This window comes from Lycium ferocissimum, chromosome 10, assembly GCF_029784015.1.
Source record: "Lycium ferocissimum isolate CSIRO_LF1 chromosome 10, AGI_CSIRO_Lferr_CH_V1, whole genome shotgun sequence".
Classification (NCBI taxonomy): domain Eukaryota; kingdom Viridiplantae; phylum Streptophyta; class Magnoliopsida; order Solanales; family Solanaceae; genus Lycium; species Lycium ferocissimum.
The window spans coordinates 5,168,444-5,186,073 of NC_081351.1; the positions used below are offsets into that span (position 1 = coordinate 5,168,444).

The window sequence follows — 17,630 nt, forward strand, 5'->3', positions numbered from 1 at the left end:
ACTTATATATATATAAGAGAGGGGAGTGTTCATCATGGAAGAAACAAGAGAGAAAGAATAAGAAAGAACAAGAAAAAGGAGAGGAGGAAGAACGGATAAGGGGCTGGCCGAACCCCCCTTGAGGTGATCATGGAGAATTTCTTTCTTCATGTTTTCCTACTAATTAGAAGGCCCTCGTCGACGTGGAATAATTGTTGAAGCAAGAAAAACACTCTCCCTTGCCATGACTACTCCTAGCCGAGAGAAAGAGTAGAAAGGAAGAGGTGAGATTCAATCTTCTTTTAATGTTTTATAGGTGTATATGCATGTTGTGGTATGTAGAAATGAATGAAGTTCTTGAAGCTATGGAATATGTAGTGAAGCCGTGAGCATGCTTGTTGGTGAAGGCATGTTGAACAAATTTTATTTAGTGTTTGGTTAGTATTGTTGTGGACGTTTTGAGCATGTCGTAATGTGTAGAAAATGAATAAAATTCATGAGATTGTGTATGTTGGAGTTGGCCGTGTAAGGGGCTGTTTTCGGTGGAGCTTGGTGAAGTAATTTAATGTAGTATTTTGGTTGTTGTTTGTTGTGGATTATGTGATAAAAATAAAGGTTTGATGATCCAAATTGAAGTTACAATGGTTGTGGGCTGTTTTGAAAGTTAATATGACTCTAATGTGTTCTCTTATATTTATGAAGCTAATGTGGAAAAGAATGGAATTGTTGACATAGTATGAGAATGGGAAAGAAAGAAACGCATTATTATCGTATTCATTAAGTCGGAAGAATTCGGGTTGCATAGCATATTGTTGAGTTGTTTTGAAATATTGTGCGAGTTGCTTAGAATACGTTATGAATTGATTATGGATGTTGTCTTGATGATTATTGGTTTGGTTGTTGTTGATAATTGGCCGAGTTAATTCTCGGGGTTGGTGAATATATATAGGAAATGCTGCCGGAATTTTTATAGATTAAGTGACGGCTTGGAATTGGGTTCTTCCATGCATATGGCTAATGTTGGATGTCCATGACATTATTGTAGATCGTGAGAAGCCAAGGCGCAAGTTGGGGTAGTTCCGAGGGCGGCCAAGGTATGTAAAGCTCACCTTTCTTTCTTTGGCATGTCTTAGTATGAATAGGCTATGATATGTTCCCCGAGGCAATTCCATTCTTGTAATCCGAGCAACCATATGAGTTTATTCATTTCTTGATGTTCGCAAGTCATTTAGTTAAACTAAGCTTCCTATGTTTCTAAAGGATTAGATTTTAGAAGCCTTATAAAGAATTTCGCTACAAAAAGGTTCCGAACTTCAAACGTCCATAACTTTTGCATACGACCTCGGAACGCCCCGAAACATAATAGGTAAACTCATAAGACATAACTTTCCCCTACCTCTTGTAGTCGGGCTCGGATGGGGGTCGGCACCCGTCCGTGGGGCCCGCGGCTCTTTTGTACTATTCCTAATGATTTTTGAGAAAAATTTAATACTATTTCATTTCGATCTCCGCCTATGGACGTCCTATTTATTCAACGAGTTATGAATATGATTTTATACATATGGTTCCTACGATTCCGTGGTATGTTTAAGATATTTGATACACTTTACGAAGATCGTCCGAATGACATTTGACATGACTAAGTTTTGACCCTTAAACGATAATTTGTTTGGTTTTTCCATTACATTTTTGGAAAATGTTTTAAAAATTGCATATGGTTCCTCACGACTCTGCTCGTGCACACTATTGTACTTCCTTCGCCGAGACCCGGGCCGGTATGTTATCGTGCGCACTATGCCATATTCCGGAGTATGATGTGTCCGGTTCGCCGAGCCCCTTTTGGCCGGGAACCGTGGATAATGGTGTTATGATGTGTCCGGTACGCCGAGTCCCCTTTGGCCGGGTACCGTAGTTATGTGATTTGTGTGACGGGGATACGGAGATCTGAAAACTTCTGGAGTATGATGTGGTGTGGCGCCAATGACGGGCGGGCGACCACCGTTCTAAGAGCCTATGCATGATTTGCACTCTACTCTGTAAGTATTTTGAAATTCGGATTATTACACATGTTTTTACGAAACTCTCATATGATCTACGATAATTGACGTGCATATGATGATCTTATTTACCGAGTCCCTCGCTAGAGGGCCGGACATGTTTTGTACGCATATGATAAGTGGTTTTTGACGATCCGACTATAATCTGCTGACATCGGTTAACGTCGGCTATGGTATGATCTCGCTTCTATATGGATGTATGATTTGTATTTCAGACGCAGGCATTTTGATACCCTGATCATTATGTTTACTTTCTGTACTTTTTCTTCACTTTGATCTCGTTCTCCGCATTTCATGCTTTACATACTCAGTACATATTCCGTACTGACCCCCTTTCTTCGGGGGCTGCGTTTCATGCCGCGCAGGTACACCCAGGTGAGCTACAGCTATTAGCAGAAGATGTTCCAGCGGATTGGCGAGCTCCACTTGCTCCGGAGTGCTGCCGAGTCAGAGTCTGTTTGTGTTATGACATCCGAGTCATATTAGAGACTTTGCAGACAGGGTCGTGTGTGTAAGGTGTCCGTTGTGAACGGCTCCATAAGCCGTAGTATCGTTATATGTAGATTTACAGATTTTGTACGGTTACAAGTTTGTCTAGTTTGAAAAAGATATAAAGTATGTTTGTTCTTTTAAAAATTTTCGTTATGCAGTTATGATCTGGTTAAGGGCCTATTATGATTACGAGTATTATGGTAGTAGAGGGTTAAGCTCGCCCTGTAGATAAGGTCGGGTGCCCATCACACCCTATCGGAAATTGGGGTGTGACAGAAGGGTTAGCCTTACATACCTCTTGGTCTTCTTAACTACTTATCGTTCACCGTCAAAGCTTGAACAATCTACATTTAGAAGGATTCATACCATAGTTAAGCCTTAATGATACTCTTAAATTCAAATTAGAATAATTCATGATCTAAGGAAAATTGGGCAGCATTTCCCCTATTCCGTCAACTTCCACCATATTACAAAACAACTCCAACAACCACAATAACATCCACAATATCATAATCAAGTAATCACATTCCATTAAGCCTTCAAAATTCATCCTTATGTTCAACTTATACTAACAAATTCACACCCAACCTTAGCACATTTTCATACAATTCTTCCTTATCACTATTACTACCTTCCATAACAAGATTATACCCATCTCATACTAAGAATCATGACTCAAGTTAGCTTACTAGCAAAAACATCATAAAAGTTACATTTAGCTCTCATTTTCTACTTTCTTCTTCTACCCAAGTTTTTGAACAACCAAGCATTCATGATAACATGAAATAAGCATGAAAACTAACCTTTTATCTCATGGGAATGGGCTTTGGAGCAGCTACCAACTTATGTGAAAACCCTAGCTTCAATACCCAAGAATTCCTTGTAGCCTACTAACCCTAGCTAGACTTCTAACACATGGGTACCTTGATTCTTGCCTCTTGATCTTTGTTTTCTCTTGGGTTGGAGTGGAATATGCTTGGAGAAGGGTTTGAAGCTCTCAAGACTTGTGGAAATATGAAAAATGAAATAAAAGAACAAGGGCCATCTATTTATACAAAAAAAAAAAAATCTGCCCGATGGACTTATACGGACCACTTATACGGTCCATATAATATTATACGGTCCGTATAAGTGGACCGTATAACACCACCATGGAAACATCCCTTTCTGTAAAGGTCATGTTATACGGACCCTCCTTATACGGACCGTATAAAGTTATACGGACTGTATAAGTTGTCGTATAACTCCCAGTTATCCGAAACTTTCTCTCGTTGATTCATTTGATTTCCAATCCTCCTGGAACCTTCTTGGCACTTACATAATACTTCATTAACCATACAATAGGCCCTATAGCAGCCCCTCAAGACATCACCAAATAAATATTAGCTCAATTATAGCGAAAACCTTTCCGAACACGACTTATATTTCACTTCCTTCAACAAACTAAATTTCACATATTTGTATGACTTCAAAATCTTATGGTGCGCACTTTAAGCTATCTAATACTTCCCTTAATCTCGTAAGGATTTCATAATCACCTTAATCTCACATTAGCCTATCGACAAGGCAACAAATTCGAAATTTTCGAGGCGTAACAACGCGTCACCCAACCGTTTCGCCACTTGCGCTGACAATAGTATGGGTGTCAGACCGTACGGACCAGCCTTATCCATTTTAGAGTTTTACAAGAAAGGCTTTATAATATTGTACTAAGGCCCATTTTATTGTTACCTATAAATAGATGGCAACCCCTTCCTTTTTCAGGTTAGCTTTTACCATTCAACAAATTATAATCAGCAAAGGATCATATTTATTTCGTCAAGTATTTTGGACCGGAGATAAGATGTATCTCCAAGCCGGACCAATCCGCTTCGTTGACTAACTCTCCCTTTTCGGTTTTGATCGTTACTGTTCAATAATACTTGCTATTACTCACTAGTATATATATATTCTATGGGATCTCATATCACTAAAGATTAAGCTCATCCACATATTCTATTCACCACTTACAAATTTAATTGTTGCTCACTACCCGATGTAAACAGTAGTGATAGGTCGTTCTCAGTTACGTAGCCATATAGTGCTTTAAGATGTGTAAAAACTATTTTAGAAGCTTTGAAGATTGTGGTTATAGCTTAATTAAAAGCTATTTTATTTCCTCATCTGTCCTTTAAAATGATGGTGCTTCATCCATCTTAGCTGTCCTATTTTCTACTACGACTTATCCACTCTTTTTTTGAATGGAAGTTTTCCTTTCCTACAATCTTCAGTATTTTTTCTTTTGGGTTTCTCTGGGTGATGTCTTGTACATGTGTTATGTCACGTATCATCAAACCCGTATGAATTAAACCTGTTAACCGGTTTGAACCAGACCGGACCGGTAACCGGTTAACAAATCGGTCGGTTTCCGATTTAAAACCGGAACCCGCCACCGGTTAAATAACTGAAACAGGACCGGTCCGGTTCAAAAGTGTTCAAAACCTCTTTTTTTTTTTTTTTTTGTATAGTATATATATATATATATATATATATATATATATTATAGTATTTATTAGTATATTGTAGGTATATTTACATATGTTATATAATTTTATAAGTAAGGTTTATATATTTACCGACTAACAAAGAATAATAAAGATATACGTATATATATATATATATATATATATATATAGATATATATTAAGTTATATGCTTAAGTTATACTACATATACCTAAAATATACTAAGAATATACTTACATATATATCAATATACTTAGGTTATATATATATATATATGTTTAAGTTATATGTATACTATATATACTTATATATTATAACTTGGGTTATTTATAGCTTAATTTTTCTCTAAGTTTATAAATTCGTATTTTATAAATTAAGTATATTTATATTATAAGTATATTCTTAGTATATTTTATTATTTTTCAAGTATATAACTATTTTTAATTTATAGATGTATATTATAAGTATATTCTTAGTATATTTTAGGTATATTCCTAACTTAATATAAGTAAAAATATGAACACAAGTAAATAGAAGAAAGCTCAATGAGCCATATATTTTATTCATTTTTGGATAACATTTATTTGCAAGAATTTTTAACTTGCAAATAATACATGAGTTGCAAAGAAATAGTAGAATAATAAAATCACCAATTCTCAATCATATATATATATATAGATATCTTCATATTTGGTCCGCTCCACTTGCTATCAAATTTTCAATCTCTTCCTCTTCGCCTTCCTCCGCTTCTAAGTTTTGGTTGCGTCGCTCCAATCTAATCCAATCGCGAATGTGCACTAGTACTTGCAAGCTAAATCCGGATAATGAGTGTCTATGGTCTCCAATTTGTTGTCTTCCTTAGCTAAATGCACTCTCCGAAGCCACGGTTGATACTTGAACCGTAAGAATATCTCGAGTCATTCTTGAGAGTATCGGATGACTTGCCTTGTATTTCTTCTATCATGTCACCTAGTTCCTTGATATCCACATTTGGCTGCATCAAATAAAAGTGATATTCATCAAAGTTTGCATTACAAGAAGGAGTTGGATGTGAATGTAAAACTTTTAAATGCGACAAACCCGACAAGTCCTTTTTGCTACTTTGAGAAGTAGTAGGGCGTGGAGCAACGGGTGTAGCATGTTCTTCCAAATTAGAATAATGACTAAAAAAATTTCTAAACTCGACATCAATAGCGAGTTCGGCTTCAGCTAAAGATGGCTCAACTCCCTCTTCAATTTCTAAAAATGTATAAATTTGATTAACCAATGCTTTAGTATAAGAAACTTTTAAACAAGGATTTAAAAGAGAACCCAATATAAATAAAGTTGGGATGGGAAAAAAATATTTCTTAAATTTTGTTGTCATATAAAAAATAGCCGCTTGATAACCGGGTTTATATTTATACTCTTGTAAAACTCTAGCTATTTCCGATAAGTAGGCTAAAATTTCATCCATAGAATTGTTTAGAAAAAGCAAGAGTTGCATTATAAAAAAATTCTAAAAGTTCAACACATTCCTTAACATCTTCCCAATGCGTAAAATTCAAACAATTATCATTATTAATATTATATTTGTTGTGAACTTGTTGTATGGGAATCCTATACTCATATGCTTGTTGTAGCATAATGTAAGTGTAGTTCCACCTAGTCTCAATTTCTACTTGAATTTTCCTAGGTCTAAGGTTATTTTCCACACAACAATTCTTAAAATCTCTAAGTCTTCCCCTATTAGCATTACAAAAAAACGCAACCGCCTCTAACTTTTTGAATAGAATCGTCAAAACACACAAGACCATCTTTAACAATTAAGTTTAAAATGTAACAACTACATCTCACATGAAAAATATTTTTTTAGCGGAGGGTTTAATTCTCTTTTTAAAAGACCAATCGCCTTTGTATTATTAGAAGCATTATCTAAAGCAATACAAAGTGTTTTTCTATAAATGTTAAAAAATCTCATAATAATAGACATTGAATCCGCTAAAAATTTTCCATCGTGACGACCTTTCCCTTCATCATATAAAAAAGCTATAATTTTTTTTTGCATAACCCAATTATCATTAACCCAATGACATATAATAGCAAAAAAATCTAACTTGTTACGACTAAGACCCAAATCGACGGTAAGAGAAACATTACAATTTAAAGAATTAAATACATGGCGCAAATAAAATCTATATTTTTTATACAAATCTATAACATCCGCTCTACAAGTACTTCTAGGAATACCCTCAAATAACGGATTATAACAACGTTGAATGTAAGTAACAAACCCCAAACCCGAAGGAAAGGAAAATGGTAAACAATCATAAGCTACCATTTTAGCTATTTCTACACGCTCTTTTTTCTTGTCATACTTAAAAATTTTACCGGTTCATGGGTCTATCGTTATTTGAATACCCCCCACATTTGAACCCGTTTGCTCTCTCCAAACATCCATATGTTTCTTTCTCATATGACCATTTAGTGTACCCGTATATATATTCCACAAAGGGTACATTTAGCCGTTTGGCTTTTTATCCTTAGTCATAAATTTCCAAATTTTAGCGGTTGGCTTACGAGTATTTATCTTGTGTATGTGATTGTGTAGGACCTGTATCTCCTATGGGATTTTCGAGGGCTTGTGTTTCATCATCATCATCATCATCAATTTCATTAAAAGTATCGGTATAATGTTGTTGCATTGCCTCATGACCTAAAAGTGGATTATTTCCACCAACATCAATACCTAAATTAGGTGTTTCTTCCACAAATGTTTCCTATTAAAGCCACCCCTAACAATACCACTACTACCGGACCACGTCTAAATCTCTTCGCCATTATTAAATAGAATTAATTTAAATCACACTCAAATAAATATATATATATATATATATACCAAATTGCCGGGACTAATTTCCAACAAAGTGAAGGTGGCTAGAATTGCAAATTCACCAAAGCTACTTGGATTATTGCAAAATCACCATACCAACAATATTATAATTGCAAAATTAATAATTGAAACTATAATAAGACTTTATAATACTTAATTGAGAGAAATTTAAAGTGGCTAATTGTTGTAAAGTAACTATATATATATATATATATATATGGAGAGGGTTTATATAAAAAACTTGAGGGGATGGGTTAAAGTGTTAAAAAAAAAAGTTTGTTTTAAATGTGGTTTTTGGACCGTTTAAACGCTATTTTTTGCAAATGAACATGTTGGGTTTGCCTAACGGCTACATTTAAAAAAAAAAAAACTAACTTGACGGTTTAACCGTTTCCAAAAAAATCAAACGGGTTTAATAAACGGTTAACCTAACCTATTGTTTAGTATGAATAACACGAAAGACTAGCTAGCTCTTCGGAATGTCTAGTATTTTGTCGAAGAAATTGCACATTTTGCCCTTCAAATGGGCTTATCTTTAATTTTGAGAAAAGCACACAAACTACCCATAAAAACAAAATACTCCTATTTACCATAATTTGGCCCCTTGTAATTTAATAACAGTCGCTGCCCCTTCCGGGAAAAATATTTATTCGAACAGTAGCGGCGGCAATTCCCCCAAATTGCGGCTGTCGGCTCCCAATTGTTTTTCTTTTGCTTTTCCTGTTCTCCTTTTTATTTCCTTCATGCTCTTAATTGGCTCCTTTTTCTTTTTTGTTTTCTCTTAATTTTCATTTCCTTTTGTTTTAGTTTATCTTCTTCTTTTTTTATCCCTTTTTTATTTTTGTCTTTACTCTTGTTTTTTTTATTTTAAAGATTAAAAATACAAAGACACAAATACTAACTAGTTATTTTAGATTAATAAAAAAAATAGAGAAATTGAATAATTAGAATAAAACGAAAAATAATAGAAGAAAAATATTAAAGTTTTTAGCTTATTTATTAAAATTTAAATTAATAGAAAATATATTTTTATAATTTTTTTCTCTTTTGCAAATGAAAAAAAAATTATATCTAAAATATGACTCAATTTTTTTTATATATATTTTAACTTGATAAAACAGATATGAAAATTTAATGTATCAAAATTAAGCTTAAAATCTTTTTTTTTTTTTGTATTTTTAATAATTCTTTTTCTTTTGAAGGAATGAACATGTCCTTTATGATACTTTGTCAGTTTATGATATACTTATTATATGGATATCATAAAGGACTGAGGATTTTTTTTTTTAAGGAAGGAATCTTTGTGATATCTTGTCAGTATATGATATATACCATGTGAGTATCATAGATGACTAAGCTTTTATTGAAGGAATAAATCAATCATCTATAATATCTTGTCAGTATATGATATATCATGTGAGTCAGTCCTCGATGATACTCTATTAGTATATGATATATACCATTTGGGTATCATAGAGGATTGAGTTGTGTTTTCTTGCGTATGAATCAATCTATGTGATACCATATTAGTATATGATATATACTATGTGAGAATCATAGACAGTTAAGCCATTTTTTTTAAGAATGAGTCGGTCCTCTATGACATTTTGTCAGTATATGCTATATACTGTGGTCATTCATCGATGATACCCTGTTAGTATATGATATATACCATGTGAATATCATAGATGATTGAGTTGTGTTTTTCTTGAAGGAATGAACCAATCCTCTATGATATCCTGTCAGTACATGATATACCATATGAGTATCATAAAGGACCGAATAGTATTTTTTGAAAGAATGAATCAATCTTCTATGATACCCTGTCACTATATGATATATACCATGCGGGTATCATAGAGTATTGAGTTGTATTTTTCTTGAAGGGGTGAATCAGTCCTCTATGATACTATATCAATATATGATATGTATCGGGTTGGTCTCATAGAAGATTGAGCGTTTTTCTTGAAAGATTGAACCGCCAATCCTATACGATACCCTGTCAGTATATGATATATACCATGTGAGTATCATAGTGTACTGCAACGGTATACTTCAACTTTTGTTGATTTGATATACTATATGCTAGAATGAATTATTTTTTGAGATATACAAAAAATAAAATAAATAAAAAGATAATGTATTAGTTATTTTTTAAATTGATATAAGAAAAACAAATATAAAGAAGCCAAAAGGTGTGTAATATAGTATGATAAAAAGCAGGAAGTAAAGCAAAAAGTAATTTGAAAGAAATAAAATTAGAAAAGGATAAAAAAGTAAATGAAAATCACCAGGAATTAAAAAAGAAGAATAAATAAAAATAGCCAAAAAGGTGAATGAAATTAGATTATGGAGAAAAAAATGAAATTAAAAAGCGAACAAGAAATAAATAAATAAAAAAGAAGAAAATAGAAAAAAAAAATGAAAAGAAAAGAGCTAGAATTAAATATGGAATCAAATTATGGTGAAAAAGAAAATAAAAATAGTATGATTTGGAAAAATATAAGTGAACAAAAAAAAGAGGAAAAAAAAAATGAGAAAAAAAAAGAAGAGACAATACTTATAAAAGATACAATGGCTTAAAAGATAAAGTGGCTAAAAAGAGTAAATAGTTTTGGGGGTATGAAAGTAAAGGGGACATGGAAGGATAATTATGTTGTGTATTGGGTATTGATGTTCTTTTCCCTTTAATTTTTGCCCTGGTATCATGAAACAACACCCAACATGGATGTGTTTGTCATCAATTTTGAAAGAGCTATATGCATTGCACTAGGCCGAATATTGCTTTTGCAGTTTGTCAACTGTCAAGATATACTCCTAATCCAAATAATGATCATTGGAGAGGTATAGTTAGGATACTTGGATATTTTAAAAGAACAAAAGAATTTTCTTTGTGTTACAAAAGATTTCCTAATTTGTTTTAGAAAGATATTGTGATGCTCGTTGGATAACTAATATTGGTGATAACAAGTCAACGTCAGGATGGATTTTCATTATGCTTAACGGGGCATAAGTTCTCTAAGGGCGCGGCGCATAACTCGTGAAATATTATGATGCAAAAATATAAAATATATACCCCGCGGAAAAGTTATTTTTCTTGAGGCGCAAAACTTAAAGACCTACATAAAATAGGCACAAAAGTGCAAATGATCCTATTTTGTTAAGACGCATTAGGCCCAAAACTATGAGATGGACATCAGCCTTGTAATGGGCCTTATCGAGGAGTTGGGCTAACTTTGCTATTTTTGATAGAATTAAGTTTGGGGAAATAACTCATATATACAACTTACACATCTAGTTTGCGTACCGATGTTGTATTATCGGTGTATATACATATCATATAGATCACCTTCCTCCATTCAAAATCCATTAACAATGAAAAATCAAGTCCAAGTCAAGCACCCATCAACACCACAATCTCCATTTTCCCTCAACAAACACAGAAGAACCAAGCAATAAAAAGAAGAATATGGTGTCGAAGACAACATCGACAAGAGTCATCTCACAATGTTTATATTCCTTCTTCTTCTTCTTCAGTGAGAGATTCAAAATAAATCTTATCATCGTCGAAGAAATTGAGCTTATCAGTATTTAGTGTCACTTTGGAGATGAGAAATTACCCGTTGAAAAAATTGAGAAAATGATGTCAATAAAAACACTCAGTGGGACCAAAATCTTCATTCCAAGATCTAAAAAAAATTATTACTCCAATCGTCAAAAACATCTTTGATTGACAAACCATTTGAACCCTAGCTACAAATGAAGAAAATAGAGAGAGAGAGACAGAGAGAGAGAGAGATAGAGAGAGAGAGAGAGAGAGAGAGAGAACTCAAGATTTCATGGATAGGGTGAAGAGACTTGGTAGGGAGAAGAAGGTCTAGGAGGAGGGTTAAGAAAAAAGAGGAGCGGGTTTTAGCTATTTGGGAATAGGGTGTATGATTCATCGGATTGGGCCAAATTAGTAAACTAGTCTACTGGACGGATGCTGTAGATTGCAATATTGTAACTTGAATTTCTGGCTCACTTTGTTTAGTAGATTTTTGAGTTAACTGCTATTGGGGCAGATCATGGTTTTTTACGTTTTGAGTTGGGTGTTTTTTCACGTTAAATCCTATGTACTTACCATTCTGCACTTCAGTACTTTTAGTTATTTGAACTGAATACTCATAAAAATCAGGTTTCATCTAGTCATGTCAACAGAACCTTAACTTTTAAAATAATCCATAATTTTAAAGGTTCAAAGTGTCACCACAACCTTAAATTTTGAACTTATTGAATTTAAATCCAGAATCCTCTTCTCAATATTATAAACTCTACTTGGGAATAAAAATATCTACTATTCTTTTGTGTTCTTTGCGATATCCAGTTTATATCAATCAACAGAAAACGAGATTTTTTATCGAGTACTACATTACAATATTGAACAAGATTTATTAATCAAATTCCTTCTGACAATCAACTTTTCTCACATCAAGCTCCATCCCCTCCTCACATTAGGGCCTCCCTTGAACATAAAACAAATTAAACCACATAAATTTTGAACTGAATCCCCTGCCCACCGTTTCAGTTGTTTTTATTAGGCTGCAAAACCAGAGTATATATACATTTTTATTTTTCTCAAACACCCCCCCCCCCCCCCCCCCCAAAAAAAAACCCCGCGCATACACACATTAATCCATTTCTAATTATTCTCTCGTTTTCTCATTTTAAGAAACCTCTTTGGTTCAACAGGGCTAACAGGTTTTTTCTTCTGAGCTTCAACATCCTCCAAATCCTCATGATCCTCAAATTTGCTTATTAAAGACGAGTACTGAACATTTTCTCTGAAAAACTTGACGAGAATCAAATAAAGAGATACGGTAAAAACAGTAATTCCAACTAAATCCCAACTGAATTGTATATTTACTAATGACTTAGCTCTTTCAAGTGCTTCCTTGTCATGGCGTCTAACCACTTTACGCCCGCCTTCCGTGTTCAGAAAACAACCTTTCGCGATAAAATCCTGGGTTGGACGTCATCGCAATTGCAACTCTTCTATCGTTTTCGCGAAAGTGAGCTTGACTGGACGTTATTTCCGTTCACAAAGCTGGGCAGGGTTCGAAGTTTCACTATCGCGGACCATCTTTCCTTTATCTCATTATTTCATGTCAGCACTTGCTGAAAATCATATTTAATTCTCTTCAGCTAGTTTAACTTCTTACTCCTCTTATGACTTCAGTTGGGATCGTGCCTTTTAAGCCTTTATAAACCCATAAGACAACCTAAGTATCAAGTTTTATAGTGTTCTAGCAACTATTCACTAGAAAAAAACAGGGAAAGAAGTAGTTTATCAACATTTGCATTGATTAATGCAAAAAGGTTGAATCACACTAGATGATAAGAAAATTTCAGGAAAATTAGCCAAATAGATTAAATTGACCCCCCAGGCAATTATCGATTGACTGCTTCTTTTTCAAAAGAAAACTAAACACTCCAGTTCCCAGTCTGGGACCATGAGTGTAAATATTAACGTTGCGTTAGAGGGGGACCAAACAGAAAGAACTTGTTTTAAAAGTAGCAAATGCCTGTACATTTGAGATTACATGAAGCATTACACTCTCTTTGTCTCAATACTCTTTCATTTTTTTTAGTCTGTCTCAAAAAATGTAACCTTTCCTTAACTAGAAACAATTCAACTTTGAAATTTTTCTTTTACCTTTAATGAAATGATTTATAACAAAAAAATTTCAAGGTTTGTTTTGGACCACAATTTTTAAAAGTCTTTCTTTATTTATTTCTTAAACTTTATGCTAAATTAAATGATACTACATAAATTGGTACAGAGGGAGCACAAAAAAGGATAGTCTAGCTTATGAAGTCCTTCATGGAGAACTGGTTCTTGCTTGGTCTAATCCTGAAAGCCACTAGTCCTAAGAAATCATTGATCTTCAATATGCAACTTTAACAAGACATTGGAATAAATTCGTTGAAGATTGTTTCCCTTTTAGTATTTTCTCCCGGTTAGCCAACTGGCATTCTACCATATTGCCTTCATGTGGATAATTTATCATGTTAATATACAATTTTTTAAAAATTAATCGGAAACATACCACGTACCAGGAACTAGTACATACATGTTTGTGAGAACCACTAAAATATTACCGTAGTAAATATTAACTTCAAAATCCATAATTTCAAAGATCCAATTAGGTCAATAATTAGAATTTTAAATTTTGAGCTCAGTATATTTAAATTATGAATCCCCTTTCTCAATTGGATCATCTACTTGGAAATAAGAATCTCTACAATTCTCTGCCTTCTTTGCTATACCCAGGATCAATCAACAAAAAACAGGAATTTTATGATAATTGAACATGATTTATTAATCAAATTCCTTCCAACAATCAACATTTCTCACATAAGCCCCGTCCCTCACATGTAGGCCTCCCCTAAATATAAAAACAAACTTTGAACAGAATCCCCTGCCCACCATTTCAGTTGTTTTATTTTTACTAGGCTGCCAAACCATAGTATATATACATTTTTATTTTTCTCACCACACCACGCCCCCGCACATTCACACACACACACACTCCATTTCTAATTATGCTCTTGTTTTCCCATTTCAAGAAACCTCTTTGGTTCACCTTGGCTGACAAGTTTTCTCTTCTGAGCTTCAACATCCTCCCAATCCTCATGATCCTCAAATTTGCTCATTAAAGACAAGTAAACATTTTCTCTGAAAAACTTGACGAGGACCAAATAAAGAGAGACGGTAAGAACAGTGATTCCAACTAAATACCAACTGAATTGTATATTTACTAATGACTTTGCTCTAACAAGTGCTTCCTTGTCATGGCATCTAACCACTTTACGCCCGTCTTCCGTGTTCAAAAAACAACCTTTGGCGATAAAATCCGGTGTCCAAAGCATGATACCTATGACCATCATCCAAATTCCTTGAAACATAATGCTGTAACATCTAACAAAACTGTTCAAGAAACTCTTTGGGAAAGGAATTCCCAGAAGGGTAGTGGCAAAAGACGAAAAAATGACAATTTGGAGAAGCCAATGGTATTGTCCTTCGACACCCATATGGTCAGTGGAATGAAGATGGAAGAGGAGGAGTTCTTGGAAAAAAGCAACAGCTCCAAGAAATAATGTAAGCCCATGTTGAGCTGGGGTTGAAGGGATGATTTTGTCCAATATTATTGAAAAGGCTGCATAGACAAAGAAATTAAGGGAGATATTTGCATGTTCAAAGTTATGGAGATGATATGAAGGAATGGTTCCATCAGAGTCTAGAGGTTGGTGTTTTGATGGACCAATGAAGAGCTCCATTGATATGGACAATAAGGTGCCAACCATAATCACAAAAAGCTCCGCATACCTGATGATTTCAAAAATACAATGAGTTAAGTGTTAAGAATCTTAAAAATTGAACTCGTCAAACTTAAACTCCTGAAACTGATCTGAATAGTCAAGCAAAGATATATATATATATATAAAAGTTAGTGTTAAGAATCTTAAAAGTCGAACTTGTCAAATTTAAATCCTGAAACTCAGTCTTAATAATAATCAAGAAAAACTCTAATCAAAGGTACAATATATAAGTTAAGTGGTAAAAATCTTAAATGTCGAACTTGCCAAACTTGAATCTTGAAACTGCATATCAAAAGTACAATATATAAGTGTTAAGAATCTTGAAACTCAAACTCGTCAAATTTAAATCCTAAAACTGCTCTGATTAATAAAAAAAAACTCCAATCAAAAGTATAATAAATTTAAGTGTTAAGAATCTTAAAGGTCGAATTCATCAAATTTAAATCTTGAAATTGCTCTGAGTAATCAATAAAAGCTCTAACCAAAAGTACAATATACTACGTTAAGTTCTAAGTATCTTAAAAGTCGAATTCATCAAATTTAAATCCTGAAAGTACTGCTCTGAATGATCAAGAAAAGGTCTAATCAAAAGTACAATATATAAGTTAAGTGTTTACGATCTTAAAAGTCTAACTCGTCATATTTAAATCCTGAAACTGTTCTGAATAATCAAAAAAAGCAGAAAATACCTGATTCTTGGAGCTGGGAACCATGGCAAGGAAGTGTAGGATTTTGGGTGCAGAGCATGTAATTTTGTGTGATTGAGCAAGTGCCAAATACCAATAAGAAAAAACCCAAACCCTGGTGCTACATGCCCTACCAATGAGCCCATCTTTTTAGTTAACACAAAACTTAAGTGGTTCTGTTGCTAGTGTCTAGTCTTGTGGTTTTGGAGAAAGATAGTGAAGAGGAAAGATGGGGCAATGAGATGAGACGGGGGGAAAAGCGAGAGGGTTATATATACTGATGGCAAAAGGCATTATGCAGTATCTTTGTTTCCCTATGTAAATAATTTTGACACAATATAGGGACTAAAAGATTATTCGAATTTTTACATGATAAATTTACTTTGATAATGTATTAGGATTTGAATAACTATTTAATAAGTTCCAAAGTTGCATTATAATTGAGCCATCTGTTTCATTTTGTTTGGAATAATTTAACTCACACGAAATATTAGAAAGATAGGAAACTTTTAAAATAACGGTCTTAAACATGCCATAACAAATGTGTGGCTATAAGTTTTCGAAACTTATTAACTTAAACATGTCATACCATTTGTATGATTATAAAAGTTTCTCATTTTTTAAATAAAAATTTATGTCATTCTTTTTTAACGGACTTATAATGAAATAGTGTGAAACAAGGTGAAACGGAATGAGTAATTATTTAATAAAATCATTGTTTTATAATCAATTCAAAACACAACAATTGCTTTTTGAAACACTATTTTTAAATATTAACCAAAACCAAATCCAGAGCACATTGTAAGCGTCCAAAACGCAGCTCTTTCTATCTCATTAAGATCAAACTTGCTAGTCGTCACTCACACTAATTGAGAATTCAATAAGTTTGTTCTTTCTTCAAAGGAAAAGAAGTAGATGAACTACGTAACCTAAAACAAATGTTATCTTTCAAAGACAAGTCCAGTTCATGTGCAATCAAAATCCTTGGTGAGCTTAGCCATTTGAGTACATTCTCCTTATGCAAATTAATTACTTGTTTATTTAGATAACATGAGTCCGAATCTTGTTCGTCTTATAAGAGTGACTTTGTACACTCACCATATTTGAGTGCAAGTACGTTGCTAGCTAGTCATGTTTATTAGAAGCTGAGTCAAGTCGGGTTCTGAAATTTAATTTTTATACATATTTAGTGGATTAATACAAATATAAAATTCTTTAATGAATCTTGTTTAAACTAATACTGTTAAAGGAAAATTGACTAGTTATTTTAGAAATGCAACGTCTATTAGTTTACCTCTAATTCTGTGTAAATTTTTTAATAGCATGAAATTTTTATGTGGACTAAGAGCAATAAACAGTGATCAATAATAGTTAATAACTACGAATAATGAAAGAATCCAGTTAAGAAACAGACACGCTCTGTAATAAAAATATAGAAAAGTTGCTCTTTCTGATAATTTCGTCATAGTCAATTAAAACTTAAAAATAACAAAACTTAAAATAGAAGGGAGGAGGAGAGAACTCAAAACCCACATAGTAAAAAATGCATTTATTATAAACAGTGATAGGAGTAGATTTTTTAACAAATTCATAAAGGACTTGAGACAGGGACGAGACTTTAGAGAGACAAGAATAATGGGAGATTCTTTCTGTTTTGTATTCATCATAATGACCTCCT

At 33.4% G+C, this 17,630-nt stretch overlaps 1 protein-coding gene across 1 annotated transcript; it reads right to left on the reverse strand.

Moving 5' to 3' along the window:
• Nucleotides 1–14,219: 14,219 nt before the first annotated feature.
• LOC132035521 (uncharacterized) lies at nucleotides 14,220–16,203 on the reverse strand. The gene is made up of 2 exons (XM_059425814.1): nucleotides 15,956–16,203; nucleotides 14,220–15,273 (listed from the first exon to the last, which is right to left on the reverse strand). Exons 1-2 carry the CDS (start codon nucleotides 16,096–16,098, stop codon nucleotides 14,484–14,486), a joined length of 933 nt encoding a protein of 310 aa, XP_059281797.1. The 5' UTR covers nucleotides 16,099–16,203; the 3' UTR covers nucleotides 14,220–14,483.
• Nucleotides 16,204–17,630: the final 1,427 nt, after the last annotated feature.